The following is a 21,062-nucleotide window of genomic DNA, read 5'->3' as shown; positions in this document are numbered from 1 at the left end:
AGTTGTTCCTGATCCCATGTGAGGTCAAAGGTCAAAGGTCAGGGATGTCTATGTGTACAGATTGTAAAGCACTCCGAGACAAATTTGTAATTTGTGAAATTGGGCTATACAAATAAACTGAATTGAATTGAATAATATCTTTCATTAAACACCTTTTGTGAAAGTAGTCCACAGACCCAGGATTAACATAAAATCTGTAGTAATTTTACAGCCATCTTTGGGCTCTCTAAAATCACGCCCTTTAATGGCTCCCTGTATATATGTATATAAATAATCAGTGTGTCACAAAAGATAGGAGATTTAAGAGGTGAGGGGGGTTTTCATGTGGATAATCTGTCATTTTACAACACCTCTTCAATCCCTTCAGATTGACCTGTGGCTCCTTCTTCTAAATGCCTGCCGAGGAGCATCGTTCATCCCTACAGAACTGTAATTCACATTCCTATTGATACCACAAGGCTTCTAAAATCTACAAATACATCTTATGAAATCTAATTGAAATCCAATAGTTCTAATTATCACATTTACACAAGCAGGTTCAAAGGTGGCACGACGTTCTGGATGAAATGAGGCATCGGATTAGAAGTTTACGGGTTAAAAAGCCAGGACGTGCTTGTGCAGCGTTTCTCTCCCCAGCCTAAGGCGAACAAGCACATCGTGTTTCCAACTGGGTCATTGTCGGGGGCCGTGGAGGGAGGCCTCGGCCGGGGAGAATGCCCTCCTTTCATGTGCAGGATTGATTGGAGTGTGGATGTCAGGGATCAGATTTGATGGCTTCACTTCACAGTTTATCAAGCATGGCGAGATGTTACGAAGCTACACCGACTGATCAAGGGAAGCAAGCCGATCCGTGACAGCAGAGGCACCGGCCCGACCCAGTGGGTAATTACACTCTGACTACACTCCCACCCCAATGGTATGAGTCTAGATGTGACCATTTTTAAATGAGGATTAAATGGACCACTTGAGGTGGTGAAACAGGCGGACTGACAATGTGGGTAATGCGCTTATTATCTTTCTTGCAGAGAGTTAGATCAGAAGATCAATACCACCAGCATGTGTGGAACATATTAGCCAGGAGCCAGGAGCCAGTTAGTTTAAGACTGGGAAAAGGGGAAACATCTCGCTCGGTGTGTCTCAATATAACAGGAGGAAGCCAACAGTCACTTCCTGCTCACCAATCCACAGGCTAGAAGTGGCCGATGGGCTACAGATTTATCTCTTTACCGTGGCAACAGCTTCATGGAGGCTCCCGAACAGTCTTTTTACGGATGGAACAAACAAAACAGACCGTGTAATTAGTGAGTGTCAGAGGCTGACCTTTTGACCTTTGGAAAGAGCCACGCTAGCCGTTTCCCCCTACTTTCAGTCTTTATGCTAAGCTAACCCTTTCGCGACAACACCTTCATACTTAGCATACAGACATGATATTGATGTTCTTATCTAACTCTCTGTTAGAATAATATACAAGTGTTTCCAGCTGAAAGTTCATCTGCATCAAATTTATTACAGTTTCAAAACTGTTTTACATTTTCACTGCAATGTCTGCTCCGCTTAGTCTTCCACTCCACTTTGATTACTGGGAGAGATTTATGAACGCAATCAATGCAAGCCAACATGTGTTTGCAGTGTAACCACAGAGCTGAGGGAGAGGCCTTCTTCCACCAGGTGGCACTCTTGTATCTATGAAGCATTGTTGTTACCTATAGAACGGAATTATACATAAAGGTGAACTCACTAAGGTTGAACCTGATCAAGGACTCTGAGGTAAGATGAACATCAGATCTTTCTAATTGATGCAACAGGGTCAACAGGTAAAACATAATGTCTGTAATTATGCTCTTTTCTTTAAGCTATTGTGAGATACTTCTGAGTGAACATATAAGATCTGTCCTTCTGGTCACATGACATCTATTGTTCTGTCCATCCTGGAGAGGGATCCTCCTCTGTTCTCTCCTGAAGGTTTCTTCCCTTTTTTCCCCCTGAAGGGTTATTTGGGAGTTTTTCCTGGTCCGATGTGAGGTCAAAGGTCAGGGATTTCTATGTGTACAGATTGTAAAGCACTCCGAGACAAATTTGTAATTTGTGAAATTGGACTATACAAATAAACTGAATTGAAACTGAATTGAATAAGATGTAAAATTCTACAAACTATTAATAGACAGAGCAACAAGTCATTCATCAAAGAGAAGTCACATTGGCTAAACAACAACACGCAGGGTGACCAGACATCATAAGGGGAGAACAAACTTCCTCCAGAAAAACCTGGATTTCAGTAAGATTGTGATTTAAGCTTCACAACACTTTCAATTTCAACTTCCCTCTGTAACGGCGGTCTGAGGGAAGGCTTGTTTCCTCTAGATCTCGTTTGGTATGACTTTCAAATAGTTTTGTGCAACTTGGGGACTCATATTTAACTACACAATCTGTTACATCAATGTAAAAAAATCAGTAATGACGGGATTCCAGTTCCTAAAATTGTCTTGAATTGTGTTAGTTTGGAGACTTACACAACAATGTAATTACATAATTGATAGTCATCTCCAACTACTTGCACCCTTTTATTTTAAAATGTATGTCATTTCATCCTTCTGGGAAAAAAAAGTATTTCATTTTTTTATCTTTAACATTTGATTTTCTGTTAATCGTAACAGTTCTTTGTTGTTTTACATTTGTAGTTTTTTATGTAAATGAATTTGTGGGTGCATTATGCTTGACAAATCCTTTAAAATATAAAAATACAGCTCTTAAGAATCCAATATTGTCATCATAATCCATGGATCCAATTAAATTAGGTTCTCAAAACAATGACAAGGCTTTTACATTTCAAAGTGAAAGAGAATGGAAATCTGCTGACAGTCATAACAAGACTTCTTCAAATGAACAAATAATGGGAAATCCCTCTCCAGGGGCCTGCTATATATACGACTATACTTGCACTGTCAATCATTGTGCTCACTAGAGGTAAATACTTGAGGACATTCCTCAACGCAGGCCATGGACATCCTGATTGGTGAGTAGTGGTGAGGCAATACTTGTAAAAAGATGCTTTCTCTTCCTCTGCTGATCATCTGGAGCTCGTGGATTATCTGAGTGCTGCAGAGCATCTGGTCTGTTTAAGGAGTAAACATATCTGTTGAGTGGACATCTGTTCAAACTCTTACATTAGCTATGTTTATGGAGCTGCAGTCACTTTGTTTGTGTGCTGAGGTTTCACATTACAATCAGTGACTCTTCTCATAACTCAGCCACTGCGCCTGGGGGAGACAAGCCCAGAGCTGCAGCAGAGGTCTCTCTCCCCGCGCTCTCTTTCTCGCTCTTCAGTTTTTGAGTTTGACGTTTTCATTTGTCCTCCAGCAGTTTTCGCCATTCCCTGCTACATGGCCGCGTTGGCCCGCGGCGCAGCTCTGCCCGACAGGAGCGCGCTCGTCGAGGGTGAGCAGTTCCAGGACCTCGTGCAGAGGAGCCGCAGCTTGGCCCTGAAGATCCTGCGCTCCATTCCCGACGCGCACGCGTCCTGCGTCCACGCCGAGGTGAGCCGCGCACTGTGCCCCTCTCGCTGTCTGACAGGCGGGCCAACGGGGTTTCGTGTCTGTGGCTCTGCAGCAAATCACTGGAGGACGTTCTCAATAGAATAATTATGTGATACGTTTGAGCTGCTGTTGCTAAACAAAAATTAAAAAAGGACCAGCGTTAATCTCGAAATCGAGGTCCTATTTCCTATTTTCCTTGACAAACCTTTACCTTCAGTTAGTTCACATATTTGAACTTCACATTTACGGTGCTTGCATTTAGTTACTTACATGTACTACAATCATTTTTTAAAAGATACAGTTACTAATCACTTTACAGATCGGGCAGTACATATAATAAATATACTTATCTCATAAAATGCATCATCCATATTAAACTACCCAAAAGACAAGAAAATAGTAGGGGAGAGCGGGGCAATGTGATACACTTTTTACATTTGCTCCCCTCGTGTCTCACTTTACCCCTAAGCTGGGGTAAAGTGAGACAGACCTGAGAAGTCAAGGGGGTAAAGTGATCCACTTACTTTTTCCATTTTAAAACTACCATAACAACACATGTTGTAATAGTTACAATCCTGACAGCTAGATTGACAACTACACATTCCAAAACTAATATCGGACTAGTAATAGAATCATGGAGATTAAGATCAATTAAGCACATTTATTTAAACACTTGAAAGTAACTCCGAACAAAATCCTATACAACAAAATATAATGCAAAAATATTTTAATTAACAATCAAATGACAGATAGAACTAATTAGATTCACGCCAATTAACTGGAGCAAGGCCATGGAACTGGTCAGCTAGTTGTTTCAAGTGTTTGCTCCTCCTCCATCTCATCTGTAAATATTCTCTTTGCCTCAGCTACTGCACCCCAGGATACTGATTTTACTTCCCCTTTCTATTTTTCTTTATAAATCTTTTGAGGGTTGTCTTGTCAATATTTCTATCCCTTCCAGCTTTTCTTAAGGACTTACACTACCGTTCAAAAGCTTGGGGTCATCCAGACAATTTTGTGTCTTCCATGAAAACTCACTTTTGTTTATCAAATGAAATGAAAATTTAATATAAAATATAGTCAAGACATTGACAAGGTTAGAAATAATGATTAATATTTGAAGTATTAATTTTGTTCTTCAAACTTCAAGCTCAAAGGAAGGCCAGTTGTATAGCTTATATCACCAGCATAACTGTTTTCAGCTGTGCTAACATAATTGCACAGTGCTTTTCTTTGAAAAATAAAGACATTTCTAAGTGATCCCAAACTTTTGAACGGTTGTGCATGTCCTTGCATGACCTCAGCGGCTGCACTCTCCATCTCTGCAAGGGGTGTTTGGCCCCATGTTGTCTTCCTGGTGTAGTTTCTTGGCATGATGGCTTTTCTACAATGTTTATGATATTACAAATACAACATAATTAATGTAATATTACACTCAAATATGTTAAGACGAAACTTAACTTGGGGTAAACTGTCTCACTTTACCCCATAACATTTGTCTCACTTTACCCCACAGACACTATTTTAGAAAAAACAACATATCTTAGCCATTCAGGCTAATCTTCAGCTCGCATCAATCACATGGTTGTATATGTTAGAGGTTCATCGACATGTATGATATATGGTTTTCTACCTAAATCAATTTGTTTTGACACAAAAGTTGATTTAGTTCACAGCAGGAAAATTTACTTTTACATGCAAAAAACTAATTTTTGTGAAAAAACATACTTAACACAGCACCAGCACCACTTCTTTTTCATGGGAGGGGCTTGAAAACATAATTCTCACATTACCACAAATGGGTTCCTTTGCCTAGATACAGGGGGTGTCTCACATTACCCCGCTCTCCCCTACTTTGGATTGTCATATTTTTTGTGATATTACCTGTATGAGAATACTTTTGCCACCAGTTTTTTCTTCACTTTTAAATAAAGTAAATAGGCCCACATATGCATATCAAGGTGGTTTGTGCTTGCCAAGCTGCCATTTATATCACATAACACCTCCCTTCTTTCTCCACCAGACGCTACAACTCAACTCTTCAGAAAACGCCATGCTGGTGTTCATGGCGTCCACCATAGGCATCCCCTCTGCTCCGGTGCTCAGGGCGGTGTCAGACAACTTCACGGTGGTAAGCATCCAGCAGGGGATCAGTCGCTGAGGTCAGATGATGGCTGGAGAAGCGATAACGTGACGCTGCTATTCTTTCCCACTGCAGGAGACCAGTTTGATACGCATGTCCGAGGGTTTCCAGCTGCACCGGGCCTTGCTGAGCGCCGTCTCTCCTCGGCTGCCAAACACAGACCAAGTCACTGGGCTGCAGGCTGACATCAAAGACCTCGTCATTCAGATCAATAAGGTAGAATATGACCTCTAAACCTCTTGGAAACAATCCTGACTGAGGCACATTCATCATGTCGTTGTTCTTGTTGTTGTGCCCTGCAGATGCTGAAAATGGCCCAAGCGGCGGCGGCGGCGCTGCCCTCGTCAACGTCTGTGGCTCTGCGTCTACCGGGAGAATACGACGTTCAGGTGGCGGCACACCTGACTCTGGTGCAGCTCCAGTCCTTCGGGCAGGACGCGGTCCGCTGCCTCCGGAGTCTGGACCGGAGCGGCGAGGACGAGTCGGACAGCTGACCAGCCACGCTGTGACGGATTTGGGTTCATGTCCAAAACAGACTTTATTCTGGCTTTATTTATTTTTTTATCATAATATTTATTTATTTCTCTGTTAAATGATTGTTATTTTTAAAATATATTTATATATTTATTTATGGAATATTTATTTGGGTAATATATTTATGATAAAACTCTGTATCCTTCAGTTTTTTTGTTCCTTTCTTCATCAGTAACTGAAACATCATCATCGTCCTCCCGTCTGACAATAAAAATATATAGTTTATCATTTCAACATTAAAAACCTAAACTTTTAATTTCTTTCCATCGCCAATTTTCATAAAAAGGATTTTTAGAAAAACTTTTAACGACAGCTTAATATTTATGAACTTTATCAACGATTAACTCATTTCAGGGGATTGGGTGTACGTTTAGGAATTAATTACACACTCTGTAAACTTTTTAACTGGAACTAAATATTTTTGTATGAATCTCTTCCTGTACCGTGTGTTTATATTTTCTGACGATTCAATAAAAATAAAAAGTTAAATGCTGAAAAAAGGAACCATTTCTTGTTGTGAAGGACGATACATAATGACACATCGAGCACACGGGCAGTGGGTCACGCAGACACGTGCTCTCAAAAAAATACATCAAAATTCCACTGGAGGAAATATTGTAACAGAAGTGCAACTAAAAGTGAAATAATAGCTTTCGTGTCAGACAGATTTCCTGGAGGAAGTGTTGCAAGAGGCGATGACGTAGCGTCATGCGTTAGCCTCGCTAGCATGTGATCATCATCACAGAGGTGACATCTCATGTCCCAAATATGACGTAACCATAATATGTCCACACACACACACACACACACTAAAAGGCGTGAATACAGGCAAGCAGAAACGGAGGATCGCCAATGTTGTTTTTTCCAAACGTATTTACACTTTTCTTTTAAGTGTGACAGAATAAAAAAACACAATAGCAAAACAGTGTTCACAGAGACAGAATGGACATAAAAAGAATCCCTTTAAATGAATGATCCACAGCTATACTTCACCCACTTTGGGAGAGTGTGTGTGTGTGTGGGGGGGTTGATTTGGTGCCGATGTAAATTCAAACCCACTGCTTACAAGGCGGAGATGGCCTTGGCCGCCACTCTCCTCCCCAGCGGCAGCGTCAGGTCAGTGATGGCCAGGACGACTCGAGGTTTGGCCAGAGCGGGCAGCTTCACCAGCTCAGAGACCTGGACGCACAGAAAGACCAGCGCCGGGGCACCAGAACATGGGCTCAGTGATTTGAGATGTGAGCAACAGAACCCCCAACGTAACTCAAGTTCTCAACGTGTTGCAAAATTCCAAACCTTTCCCCCCCGATAACGTGTGATGCAACAGCCTCTCATCTCCCTCCTTATCTCGGCCTCCCCTCCCAGGCGCTTCCCGTCTCAGCCCATAACTCACCATTGTGAAGGGCATGAACTGCAGAATGCTGCCGCGACTTCCCTGCTCAAGGCAGTCGACGCACTCCTCCATGAAACTCTGGACAAACTGGGTGTGAGGTCCCGCCATCTTGGAGCCCAGGACGGAGGAGATGAGGAGGAACAGGTTGGCTGTGGAAAAGGCGACAGGGTGTATTAACGCAACGTATTCATGTGTGTGTGAGCGTGTGCTCATGGGATGTGGCAGGCGAGGGGTCTCACCCAGGACTCGGTTTAAAGGGTCCCTCATGTTGACAGTGTGGAGCTGGGAGGCAGAGAGGGAACTGCTCATAGATCGGTCTCCTATGACGCGTGAGAAACAGACATTTTAGTTTCCATTTCGACACAAAACTGAACGTCAACAAGGAAGTTGAAGCTCAGCGTTAAAGTACTCGATTGAGAAAATGGTAATTGGTTGTGAAAGTCAAAAAGGCTTCCCTGCACTGCCTTCTTACATAATCTTCCTGTTCCTAAAATAATCATTTATATTTCTTCTAAAGACGATTATTATATCACACCAAAAGTAAGTGCAATTTACTCCACCGATATCATTGAAGACAAAACAATTAAATATATAAATATATAAAACTAGAATGGGCACTCGGTAGAGCGCATACCTTCGCATATCACAAGATTAGGCATTGAATTATGAACATTTTGGCATTAGTTGCATGCCAATTGGACAAAAATGTATCGTGCTATGGTAAAAAAAAGATTTTGACCTTTCCATGACCTTGACCTTTGACCCGATTGCTCCCAAAATCTAATCAAATGGTCCCCGGATAATAACCAATCATCCCACCAAATTCCATGTGATTCAAGAAGATTTGACCTGTTCATGACCTTTGACCTTGACCTTTGACCCGATCGATCCCAAAATCTAATCAACTGGTCCCCGGATAATAAACAATCATCCCACCAAATTTCATGCGATTCGGTTCAATACTTTTTGAGTTCTGCGAAAGATTTTGACCTGTTCATGACCTTTGACCTTGACCTTTGACCCGATCGATCCCAAAATCTAATCAACTGGTCCCCGGATAATAAACAATCATCCCACCAAATTGTATGCGATTCGGTTCAATACTTTTTGAGTTTTGCGAATAACACGCATACAAATAAATAAATAAATAAATAAATAAATAAATAAATACACGGCGATCAAAACATAACCTTCCGGCATTTTCAATGCGAAGGTAATAATTATATATATATATATGTATAATGATTTTGTATTAATAGATTTTAAAATCTATTGCTTCAGGTATAAATTGATTCATGAGTCCAGCCAAAACATCCAGTATGAGAGGATCATCTTCCAAAGGACTTGTCTAGACAGGACATGTCTTTTCAAAAGGAATGGGTGGAATCAAGAATCACTTTTAAAATTCTTCTCTTAACCTACAAAGCCTTGATTGGTGATGCTCCATCATATCTTAAGGAGCTTGTCGTACCATATTGCCCCACTAGAGAGCTACGCTCACTAAATGCGGGACTACTTGTAGTTCCTAGAGTCTTAAAAAGTAGAATGGGAGCCAGAGCCTTTAGTTATCAAGCTCCTCTTTTATGGAACCAGCTTCCAATTTCAGTCCGGGAGGCAGACACAGTCACCTCGTTTAAGAGTAGACTTAAGACCTTCCTCTTTGACAGAGCTTATAGTTAGGGCTGAATCAGGTTCACCTGGTCCAGCCACTTGATATGCTGCTATAGGCTTATAGCTGCCGGGGACGTTTTAGGATGCACTGAGTACCTATCTCCTCTTTTTCTCTCCTTAAGGATGAATTTTCATCTCTCAATCACACGTTACTAACTCTGCTTTCTCCCGGAAGTCCTTTTGACTTTCGTCTCATGGGGTCATCGGACCCTATGAGACGGCATAGATCTATCTGCCTGATGGATCGTCTGGGTCGTGGAATTCCTGCTCATGACTACGCCACTGTCCTGTTGAGACTCCGCCCTCCTCCTCCCCACCGCCATCTGCCTGATGGATCGTGGAGGTCTCCATCGTGGAATATGCCTACTATGAACTATTCATACACTCTGTCATATTCATTGAATGTATTTTAACTCTAAATCTGTCCTTCTGTACACATTACATCTATTGCATCTGTCCATCCTAGGAGAGGGATCCTCCTCTGTTGCTCTCCTCCAGGTTTCTTCCCTTTTTTTCCCCCTGAAGGGTTATTTGGGAGTTTTTCCTGGTCCGATGTGAGGTTTTGGGGCAGGGATGTCTATGTGTACAGATTGTAAAGCACTCCGAGACAAATTTGTAATTTGTGAAATTGGGCTATACAAATAAACTGAATTGAATTGAATTGAACTCAGTTGACGTTTGGGGAAGAAAAAAAAGAAAGAGAAGAAAACTCAGTTTCAGTATAACAAGCAAAGTAGCTCATTCAAGTTTTTGCCAAGTCATGCAACACACTGATCTATAACCCCCCGTCTGGAAAGGCATTTATGTAGCTGTGGCGCAAAGTGAAAAATCCCAAAGCTGAATGCAAACGGTGTGAGTCAGGTTGATGGATCATGAGCGTAGTTTAGCTCCACAATGCCTCTTAAAATCAATCTAATTCAATTCAGTTTATTTTGTATAGCCCATTATCACAAAAGACAAATCTCGCTCCTGTTGTTTAACATTGTTCAGAGCAAAAAAACTCACAAAACTACAGCGCTCAAGTCAGAACCTGCTGCCGGCTTAAGACACTGAACAGATCATAAATGCCGAGACAGGCTTATCGACGCGCATCTGATTCAGCTGAAAGTGCCAACAAGAAGCAACTCGCTGGTAACCGGGTCTTAGGAGGCCCGTCAGGTATCCGCATAATCTCCACCTCAGAAATGACTTCAGAGGCTTCAGAATTCAACCGTGTATAAAAACCCAGACACTAATAGACTGACCTGGACTGGAAAGGGCAGCAGGCTCATCCTCATTGGAGCTGAGCAGACGCATGAGTTTAGACGGCTGAGTGTCATCCAAGGGAAACAGGCTGCTGTAGTCCTGCGGCCAATAAAACAGATTAGACTAGAGATCAAGGAGACGGAATTCAAATCACAGGATTCACAGACTTCATTCAACACAGCATTTTATTCACGCTGAAAAAAATATATTTTCAAGAGTGACATACCAAATGAGAGACCCACCACACAAGAATGTTTTACCTCAATATCCTCGCGCTGCCTTTTGCGTTGACGAGCCGAGAACGAGCCTTTGTGGTGGGTGGAGTACGAGCTGAGTGCGCACCACACCGACAACCTGGGGAGTTGCCCGGAGAGTAAAGTTAACACCGATCTCCAATACACACCAACCGGCCGAGGTATCGCGCTCCTCTTACTTGGCCAGCGCCTTTCCAGGTGGGTCTGTCAGGCTGTGCCAGTGGGCGGAGTCTGTGAGCAGGTCGGGCAGGATGGTACCCAGCAGGGTGAGGGTGATCTGCTGGGTGTCCAGGCAGAAGATGCTGTAGAGCAACTCCACGACGCGATCGGCCCACTCCTGTCGAGTCTCCTTCAGCAGCTCCTGAAATGTGTTTAATGGGTGGACCTTTAGTCTGAGCTCACAAGCAGCGGTCAATTAATGAACGATCAACTATTGGGTCATATGTTTGGGTCCTCTCACCTTCACCAAATTGTTAGTGAACCAGAAGACGCCTCCCATGTTGAGAAGACTCTCGAACAGATGCAGGGCCCGGCTGTCCACCCAGCCTTTGCGCAGCACCGTCTGGAACTGCTTGCTGAGGGCCACGTGGATGGGGTCTTTGGCCGGCAGCAGGTTGCGGTAGGGGATCGGCTCCTGGCCCTCCATCGGGGGGCGCAGGGTGGCGGCGGTTTGCTGAAAGACGTCGGCACACATGTGCTCCATGATGGAACTCATGATGATGACGCTGGTGAGAGAGAACATACTGATCAGGGTTCACACGCATGTTGACCAATGGACTTCCACGTCTTCAAACAAACGTTTCATGAACAAACATTTTGTGAAATCTCGGCGTATACACGAGTATACGCTGAAGCGTCTTTGTGTATCTAGAAAAGCGCTATATAAGTTTGAATTATTATTATTATAAACCTTAAATAGTTTGAGACAATAGTTTGATTAAAAGTATAAATATGTATGAACATGTTTATTCTTTTAATCAAACTGTGTAAATGAACATATGAATATGACACATTTCAAAGACTTTTCCTTTTTTCAAGGCCTGGAAATAATCATTTAAAAAATCCATGACTTTTCCAGGTTTTCCATGAGCGTGTGAACCCTGACTGACGGTGAGGGAGACCACCACTGAGCATGGGAGGAGGCCGTGGAGCACGAGTCAGTGTTCGTACCGTTCATTGTAGAACTGCAGCGTGTTCTCCCCGTACAGCGGGGTCACGAGCTGCCGGATCATCGTCTGGGGCTTATCCCGCTCGTCCCTCCCCAGCATCCTGACGTGGGCCACCAGCCAGGCCACCGCGCAGATTGCCATACTGCACACTTTCCCCTTGATGTTGTCAGTGATCTTCTACACGCCGGAAGAGATGACGGCGAGAAAAAAGAGGAAGGATGGATGTGGTCAGAGGAGTGCGGGGTACGGGGAAGGAGAATGATTATGACTAAAACAACATCGGTCCACATCGCGTGATACAAAACCTTGAATGGAGGAGGGAGAAAAAAAAAAAGAGAAGTCGACTACAACTAAAGGATGTCACTGCTGTTGCAAGTTCTCACACATTTTTACACGTCAATTTCCACATAATACGTCAGATTCACTCGAGTAATCAATCAAAAGAAGGAAAACCAACAGGCATGTCGTGTGGTCAGGGAGGTTACTGGTTCCGCCTGGGCATCATGTGACCAACTCACTGAGGATTCCCAGGCAACAGGCGGACGAAGAAGAACAAAGAATGGAAAGAGTACGAGCCTTGAAGTGGAACAGACCTGCACTGCCTCCACGGAGAGGACCCCGTTCTCCCACGCATTCAGAACCTCCAAGATGGCTGCCGGCGTGCTCAGGCAGATCTCATGCCACTTCACCTGGCTGGCACAACAGAGAAACAGACGTCCATATTTACAGCATTCATCGGGACAATAGAAGATGAAACAAAGCGAGGATCTACATTGAAAAAAGAAATTATCCTTATTAAATATAATATTTGATATGAATCTTCACTGTGTAGTGAGAATACATTTTCTTCTTTCATCAACATTAATAGATGCCAGATTCATCAGTTGCGTAAAGTATGTCACGTCATTGACAGTAAAGACGAATAAAGTATGAACACTTACACGAGCTTCATTTCTAAGGAGTTGTTCAGCATGGTGACCAGGCTCTCCACTTTACTGGGCTCCGGCCTGAAGCAGGGGTGGTCTGGGTTCAGAGTCTTGCCCTCTTCAGGCATGCACGTCTGCAGCCATGTTTCGAAGAAGGGCGTCTCCCCTGAAGGGCTGGGGTCAGACAGGATCACCTGGAGAGGAGCGAGACATGGCAGCCGGGGACTCAATCGGTCAGAGATGATGTCATCAAATCCACGGCATTACGTTCAGCGAGCAGCAGTGTGGCCTCGCCATGAAAGAGCCGGCTAGAATAAATACTCTTGAACATCATGAGTCCGTTTCTGTCATGAACTAACCTCCGAACCGTACGTCTGCACCACGTGGCAGAGCATGAGGAAGGAGATGTCGAAGAGCAGGGCCCGCACGGACGCCGACTTGGCTGAAGAGGGGGGGTCTCAGAGTTAGCATCTCATTTAAATCAACAATACGTCACCGAGGAGAGACACTCCCACACAGTGGAACACGCCACTCTTGCATTTGAACTTACATCCTTCGCCGCTGATGTGTTTCGGAAACTCGTTGAGCCTAGAACAGAAAGGGAGAAACAAAATACAAAATAAAAATGAAAGTCAACAAAACAAAGTCAGCATTCTGGTGACCGAGGGGAATACTCGTCGCCACTTTAACTCTATTTTGCATTTACTCACTTAATGAACTTCCGGGCAAAGGACTTGAGTTTCCCGGTGGCTGCTGCTGCTGCCAGGAGCAGATCGAGGCTCTTTCCAGACAACATGTGGCCCAGGACGCCCAGAAGGCCCTCGGGAGACTTGGAGTGATCTGCATCTACCGTCTAATGAACGAGATAGGAACAGTTATCCTCATTTATGCTTTGATAAGAAAAACAAAAAAGGTGCATTCATTGTAGTTCTGCGATCTTTGCGAGCCACCTGTATTCACTGACACATGACATTTGACTCTAGTTTTCTCAGCACCTCGTTGTCTCCCTGAGATGAGACACTTCCTGACAGCGACAGACTTCATATCATACAAGCTGCACACTGCACTGGGAACGCCCTGTAAAAACAGGGAACCGTGCTCTACCTTGAGAATATTAGTGACAGTGGGCTCAGCTCGCAGGATGAGCCCCGGGTTCGGCTGGATGTTGGCATTCTCTGCTGTCTTTAACCTCGGGGCGAACTCCCTGAAAGGAGGGGAAGAGGAGAGAGAGAGACACGGGGTGAAGGGGAGATGGTGTATTGTGTCAATATGGGGGAACTAAACTTCATTCATGTTAACAAACAAAATTATTCAGAAAAGAAGGAAAAAACGATTTTAAAAAATGCTTTAATTGTCTTTTTTATGAAGAGACGTGCATCACATGGTGGGGTGGCAACCCGTACCGCTTTGAAGTGAGACAGGTCGTATTCGGATCCGACAGCAGACCGAGCTTGTTACACTCCTGCAGGAGCATGCCAAGGCAGTCACAACTGTGGGAGGAGGCACAAGGAACACGATAAGCGTCTCACGGTGACATCACAGGAGGGGAAGACTTTGGGAGCACTTACTTGCATCTCTGATCCGCTTTGTCCAGTAATGGTGTGAGCTTGAGTAAGAACTGAAAGGCAATATTCACATCCTCCATGAAGTCCTGGAAGATACATTAGCCATGTTTTTAAAGAGTGAAGGTTACATCACATTACATTTTTAAACGTAGTTATATATTTTATTTTACCATGGCTGCTTAGAGATACTAAAAGCTCACGATTGTGCCAGTGTGTTAATTTGTTAGAAAGACATCAGCGAGTCCGTTGTTGTACCTGTCCTTTGTCATTCTGAGGATACTTCTTTAGTCGCAGAAGAACTTGTGGGATCTGACAAAGAAACAAGAAATTCATTTCTTTAAGTGTGGCTGAGTTTTTATGTGCACAGATACGACAACACTTATGTGATCTGGTCTCAGTTTCCTTTTATCAGATGTAAATCAGTTACTATTTTATACTAAATTCATGACAACAATAAACTCAAGTCACTTCAGTCAAATGAGAGTCTATTTAAGACTAGTGTGGCAATAATACTGCCAATACAAACCAAAAAGAGGAAATGAACATACCAACATAAAATGTATTTATATATCATTTTTATGAAAGAAATTCGCAGACCATCAGCATTTAATTAACCTCAAGTCCAAAGCCTGTTAAACACTCTGGCCAAGCAAAGAAGAAAGACAGAGGCAGATCGCAGACGGATAGCAGCTCTCCTGACCTTGAGGAACGTGAAGGCAGTCCACTTGAGCTCCTCTGTGCCCTCTGGTGACTCGATGAGGCCAGTGAAGCAGGCCTTCCAGATCTCCAGGACAAACAGAGGCGCAGGGATTCGCTGTGGAGGACAACGAATTTGAGTCTTATTACCACTTGTGCCGGAATTGTTTCAAGAAGAAACTGAAAAATTTGACATGTCTTCACAAGTAAAATCAAAAAGTTGTTCTCTCTGGATTTAGTTTGATCTTCAACCTCTCTCGTCCCTTTTTTTTATTGTTAGCGAGATATGCAACACCGGCCACTCCTATAAGAAATGACCTTACCGTGTTCAAATTATCAAGCCTTCTTAATATCTAGGCATTAAAAGATTGTTCAGTCACTGCAACTCTAGGGAAGATTTAACATGACATTTCATTGCAGCTGCGTTAACCTGCATTCTCTTGATCATCATCAGCTGCTCCACCAGTGGCTGTGTCTCCCCGGTCAGGTTCATGGTCCCCTCCAGCATAATGAAGGCGTGGACTGATGGAAAGGAGGCATGGAACTTCGGCTCACTCTGCTCAGACAGCATCATGGGAATACTGAGGAGAGTGAAAAGAGTAGGCAAAAACAAAGTTTATTTCTGGTGTGTACTTTAAATTAACTTTCTTGCCACGTCTAGGCAGAGCAGCCTCTAGCCAAAGTTAATTAGATCCATGTATTTAGGCAAGAGACAGGACTCTTCACCTTTTTACTAGTGACACGCTCTCCTCTAATTTTGTTCTCAGAGTCTGGTTAGGTATACTGCCGAGGCCCTCTGTCACTTTCAGCACCGATTGCTCTACGTTGCTCCAGGACCCTGTGGAGGAACAGCAGCAGAAACACAGTGAGCTGTCTGGCACGATAAGATTTGACCAACATGTATTGTTTCAGGAGTGGGAGCCTATTCTATCATCCAACATCGAAAATAATATAAGTGATCAAGACAATGACAGGCGACTAAAATTCTCTACGAAACTCCATCAAATGTCACATTAAGATCACAAATTTAATTCACGTGACTTTGACAGGGATTATTTTAGAAATATATATATATTTGTGCTTAAATGTTTTTTTTGCACAGTTCTATGTAAACACACACACACACACACCCACACCCACACACACACAACCACAACCTTGTTCCTCCAACCGGGCGATGTGGACCAGGGCCCTGTTCTTGGAGCTGTTCATCAAACTGTAAAGCCTCTCCTGGCAGGCTCTCAGACTGGCCTCTGTGCTGGCTGATGAACCCAGTTCTCGGAGCCTTTCGCAGTACCAGGCACAGCCCTGCAGCAGCCACACGACCACTCCGAGCAGAGCCCGACACAGCCCGATGCATTCCTCTGCTTTCCCGTGACAGCTTCAGTCAGAGACGAGAGGAAGTGAGTCAGAGATAGTTTGAAATAGAAGAAAAGGGTATGACTTCTTACAAGCAATAGTGTAGGTAAACAGTACACAATTAGGTCTTAGTTAAGACCTAACTTCCGATGGAAATATACATTAATCTAAATTAATTAATTCAAAGTAAACACACTGATGTCTGTTCAAAATTAACAGTATGGTGTAATGCAAAAGGATAACACAAATGTCATTGCTGTTGTAAATTATATTTATTAATACAACATTTTTAGAACATTTAAGTCCCATGAACAAATGTCTATAAAATCAAATAAATATATTTTTAAAATACGTGCAACATAGTTCCTTTTGAATAAAAAAATCTATAAAATAACATGAATAACATTTCCAGCTGCTTTTAAAATGCAAATACATTTACATAATAGAATGTATGTGTGTGTGTGAGTGAGTTAGTTATCATGTCTCTATGTGATGGATGTTTGTGCACAGGTTCATGTCTACTCCTGAGCTTTTGTGAATATACTAGGAAAACAATCCTTTTCAAACTGTATGAATAAAAAAAAACTTCCAGTTGACATTTGGTCCATTCTCCTGGAAAAAGAAAAGAAAAAAAAGGCAGACATTAGCCAAACAACAGTCAACACATCTCTTCATGACACCACTTCAGATTAATGTCAGACTGGATCAATATGAATGAATACTATTTTTACAAATTAAGCAACGTGACCCATCCCTTGAGCCTAGTGTATACTATTTAAACATATTGACAGGTAAACACCACTCTAGCATTTTAAAACTATTTTTAATTAGTCTAATTCATGTGTAGTGCACCTATCCATAGCGGTTATTAACTTGACACATGAGTAAAGCTTAACTATATGATACACATACTCATATACATGAGGATAGTTAATACATATATATTTATGGCAGACTTACTGTGAGATGCTGAAGTAGGTCCTGGGCGTGTCACGGCCCATGAGCTCCACAGGATCCTGACGGGACCTGGTCATTTCACCGAGAGCACATGAAGTCCAGCTGTCTGCTCGCGGTGGTCTGGTCCAGAGTCTCGTGGAACAGAATGAAGAACGCACCGCCCTGTTGGACTTCGGTGATGAGCTCTTTGTTGCACGGCGCTGGATTTCCTCCGGTGACCTCCAGCGTTGTAGTTGACGTCGTTGCTAGCGGCGGAGCAGCAGCTAGCCCCGCGGGCTGCTGGCGGCCCTCGCTAGTCTCTGTGCTTCTTGCTCTGCACGTGAGATTCCACCACTGGAAAGTCTCCCGACACATAACGCAGCTTCAGAAGCATTTCACCGACCGTGACCAGAAACACTCGTTCTTTTCAAGCCGTTGTTGAACTTGCATCCCCCATGTTTTCTAAAGTAGCCGATGCTTCACGTTGTAGGGGATGGGACCGAATACGCGGGGCCCCTTTAAGAGAAGGTGCGTGGCCCCGGTGACACCAGAGACACCGCAGAGCGACCGGAGCAAAATATTAGACCTGGCAGAACAGATTGCCTCATATTCGTAATGACATGACACCCAAAAAATTTAAGACCAATCCAATCTGAATTTAAGACAATTTAAGACTTTTTAAGGCCTTATTTTTAGGAAAAGCAATTTAAGACTTTTTAAGACTTTTTAAGGACCCGCGGACACCCTGATAATGTGCTTAATTTGATTGTGTCTTCATTCAAACGAGGCATAAAACTGAAAATGTATGTATATGTGTGTTAGACTTGTTCCATGGGTAACACTAAGGATGGAGAATGCACAACACTATCATGGTTAACTTTACATACCTGAGACGATGGCAAAACATGTCCATTATCTCCAGCAGTGACTTTACACATAGCTCCCGGGAAAAATCATCAAACTATGAGAAAAGAGACATTCGTGAAAAACGCTCATATCTTATAATAAACGGCATTATTCCATCATTAGTACAAATTACCTTGCTGAGGGCTGTGAGCACGCTGGAATAAGACACCATCTAAGGAGAGAGAAAGTGACGTTGACAATGTATTAAAATAAGATCAACACAGTTTGACACACTTACACCGCTTTCCAAATCACAGATGTTTCTCTCACCTGGGAACTTATAGCATATTTGAGGTAAGACAAAATAAGAGGGTTGGGAGAGGGACCAATCATCGCCTGCTCCATCAGGGCCTCTGAAATACAAACAGAACTTGAATCCAACATGGAAATGACAAACTATCACTGGTATTACGTGGACTAATGAGTTTGATGGGAACTTCACAGTCTTTCAGCTAACCTGCAAGGTTCAGATAGTCCCATGTTGCTCCCTTGGGGAAGTTCTTCTTGATGTTAATGGCCCACTGGTAGTCACTCCATCGTTCTTTCCAAGCCTGGAGAATGGCCTGCTTCAGATTGACCACCTTCATCCTGGTAGAAACAAACACACTCTTTGTAAATATGTATTCATATTTATATGTATTTTAAAACCCGAAGAGACGACTATGAAAGCAATTGTTCTATACACTTGTATTTGAGATAGAACTCAGTCGAGCTAACTTCCGTTGTCTATAATTTGGCAGCTAGCATTAGCCGTTAGCTGCGGATGTCACTCATGAGCGTGAACTACCGAGTTAAGATACAGATGTCTCCATGGCTGCAGAACACGATGCGTGCCGCGGACAATAGGACAAAGCCCAGAGTCGATATGGAATTACTAACGTGATGCTTACCTGACTTTTTCAGTTAAAAAAAATAAATAAAAGATATTTGTTTGTAGCTTCTCCACTTCACAATACACAGGACGCCATCTTTGCTGTGACCTACGTCCGCGCTCATTGGTTAATCTTTTGGCGTCCCAGTATTCTCCTCGCTGATTGGTTTCAGAGAGGGGAGCAATGGCGGAGTAATCACCCGAGAACAGCGCAAGATGGCGCTCTTTCCAAAGTCAAGAGACAAAGCCCGTAAAGTCAGGGAGCAACAATCCATCCTGCAATAAACCCAGTCATTAAAAAACGAAACGACAAAACTAACCAACTGAAGAATTGTTTACAAATGACTCGTCACGCCTGTCATTAACTGAGATCTAATGCTTAAATAGTTGATTTTGCTGAGAAAACCCACATCTACACTACATATACTAACATTAACACAGCAAAATCGAAAGTGTGAATTTAACTCTCATAGTGTTAATGTCAACACTATGCTGGTGTTTATATAATCCACCCCAGCTCAGAGTTAAATTTACACTTTGCATAGTGTTAATATTTTAACTCATTAATAGTGTTAATATTTAACACCTAGAGTGTTGTTAAAAGACACGCAAAAGTGTATTTTTAACACTAAATTGTTGTTGATTTCTAACACTCTTGGTGTTATTTAATAACACATTGCAGTGTACTTTTAACACTAAATTGTGTTGTTTGCTTTCAGTAAGAGTGTTGATTTCTAACACTCGTCATGTTTAATGCCATGTAAAAATGTACTCTTAACACTAAAATTGTATATCTACATACGGTCAAATGCTTACACCCCAAAAACAGTGAACTTCAATAAATTATTGATACAATTCTTTTTATTTTATTCAGAAAATATCTTCAAAGCACCATCATGCACATTTACAAAAATTAACTCCTGGCAGGCCGCATGTACAACACCACAAATGAAACACTTCATTTTTAAACCACGTGCAAGACCTTCGCCCGGAACTCACGTACTCTTGGAGACTGATCTGTTGTTGTAATATCGATGTTGTAGACTGTTGTCTGCACAAAGGTGAAGAGTGGGACCAAAGTTTCATCGTAAGACAGGTTGAACACGTAGTGGGATTTAAATAGTTCATCAAAAGCACCCAACGAGCTCGTAGCTCGGCAGGGGATGAGCTGTTTATCCACAACGATGTAGAAGGCATCAATTCTGTTTTTGTTTCGGCCAACAGCAAGGATGTACGGTTGTTTAGCCTCTCTTCCCAGCAGGTGTTCACTGATGCTGCAGCATGACTGAAAAACACAACATGAAAAACGTAGCTCAAGTTATTAGCCATGCAGTGGTACTTGTTGCTCCATGAGTTTAATAGATCCTCCAATTTGAGCAGTCATCTGGCCCTGTGTTGCAAAAATGTGAGCTTCACAGGAAGTGTCTTCCTCCCAAATTAAGTCCCACTTTATTTTGAAAAAGGAACACTCAGTGAAGCGTGTATAAGAATTTGAATTATCACTTTAAAGCAGTGTAGGAAAATGAAGAGTTAGCAAGCTTTCAACTGCTTACTGCATAGTTGAGTCTGTTAGATAAAATAAATGTTGATTTGCTCCTGTGTCCAAAAAGTCCTTGCTTTTGAAGAACTGTTGTAAAGTTTGCAACATTGAGACGTTCAGATTAGTTGTTATTTTGCAAGCTTAAATCACTTTTTTATTGAGTTAATATAACTGAAAAACTGGATGGTGGGATTTACGCAGATGAGACACACATACCTTGTGACAATGCAACATTTTTCCCACTGCATCACTGGGACTTATTTTGATCCTCTTCTGTCCAGCTGTGGGTGGCAAGAGATGGAGAAGCAGCAGCAGAGAAGC

The 21,062-nt window shown here is 42.7% G+C and overlaps 2 protein-coding genes across 5 annotated transcripts; one reads left to right on the top strand and one right to left on the bottom strand.

Moving 5' to 3' along the window:
• Nucleotides 1-229: 229 nt before the first annotated feature.
• Nucleotides 230-6,971, top strand: csf3a (colony stimulating factor 3 (granulocyte) a). Of its 3 annotated transcripts, none has more exons than XM_056429884.1 (5): nt 230-878; nt 3,361-3,533; nt 5,557-5,664; nt 5,752-5,892; nt 5,979-6,971. In XM_056429884.1, exons 2-5 carry the CDS (start codon nt 3,381-3,383, stop codon nt 6,168-6,170), a joined length of 594 nt encoding a protein of 197 aa, XP_056285859.1. In that variant the 5' UTR covers nt 230-878; nt 3,361-3,380; the 3' UTR covers nt 6,171-6,971. The 3 variants fall into 3 exon arrangements, with proteins under 3 accessions (XP_056285859.1, XP_056285858.1, XP_056285857.1); XM_056429883.1 differs by having other exon boundaries at nt 230-882; XM_056429882.1 differs by having other exon boundaries at nt 230-882; nt 3,358-3,533.
• A 94-nt stretch (nt 6,972-7,065) lies between these two features.
• Nucleotides 7,066-19,297, bottom strand: med24 (mediator complex subunit 24). Of its 2 annotated transcripts, none has more exons than XM_056429880.1 (26): nt 19,221-19,297; nt 18,788-18,918; nt 18,601-18,683; nt 18,464-18,502; nt 18,312-18,385; nt 16,287-16,510; nt 15,856-15,967; nt 15,560-15,710; nt 15,134-15,247; nt 14,689-14,742; nt 14,437-14,519; nt 14,272-14,358; nt 13,973-14,072; nt 13,579-13,721; nt 13,419-13,462; nt 13,228-13,310; nt 12,884-13,062; nt 12,536-12,635; nt 11,944-12,119; nt 11,234-11,498; nt 10,953-11,134; nt 10,780-10,873; nt 10,519-10,618; nt 7,843-7,923; nt 7,604-7,752; nt 7,066-7,389 (listed from the first exon to the last, which is right to left on the bottom strand). In XM_056429880.1, exons 2-26 carry the CDS (start codon nt 18,915-18,917, stop codon nt 7,273-7,275), a joined length of 2,964 nt encoding a protein of 987 aa, XP_056285855.1. In that variant the 5' UTR covers nt 18,918; nt 19,221-19,297; the 3' UTR covers nt 7,066-7,272. The 2 variants fall into 2 exon arrangements, with proteins under 2 accessions (XP_056285855.1, XP_056285856.1); XM_056429881.1 differs by having other exon boundaries at nt 13,419-13,456.
• Between the last annotated feature and the right edge of the window lie 1,765 nt (nt 19,298-21,062).

The sequence above is a fragment of the Pseudoliparis swirei genome, chromosome 13 (genome assembly GCF_029220125.1).
Source record: "Pseudoliparis swirei isolate HS2019 ecotype Mariana Trench chromosome 13, NWPU_hadal_v1, whole genome shotgun sequence".
Lineage (NCBI taxonomy): Eukaryota > Metazoa > Chordata > Actinopteri > Perciformes > Liparidae > Pseudoliparis > Pseudoliparis swirei.
This window is presented reverse-complemented; position numbering and strand designations above follow the sequence as displayed.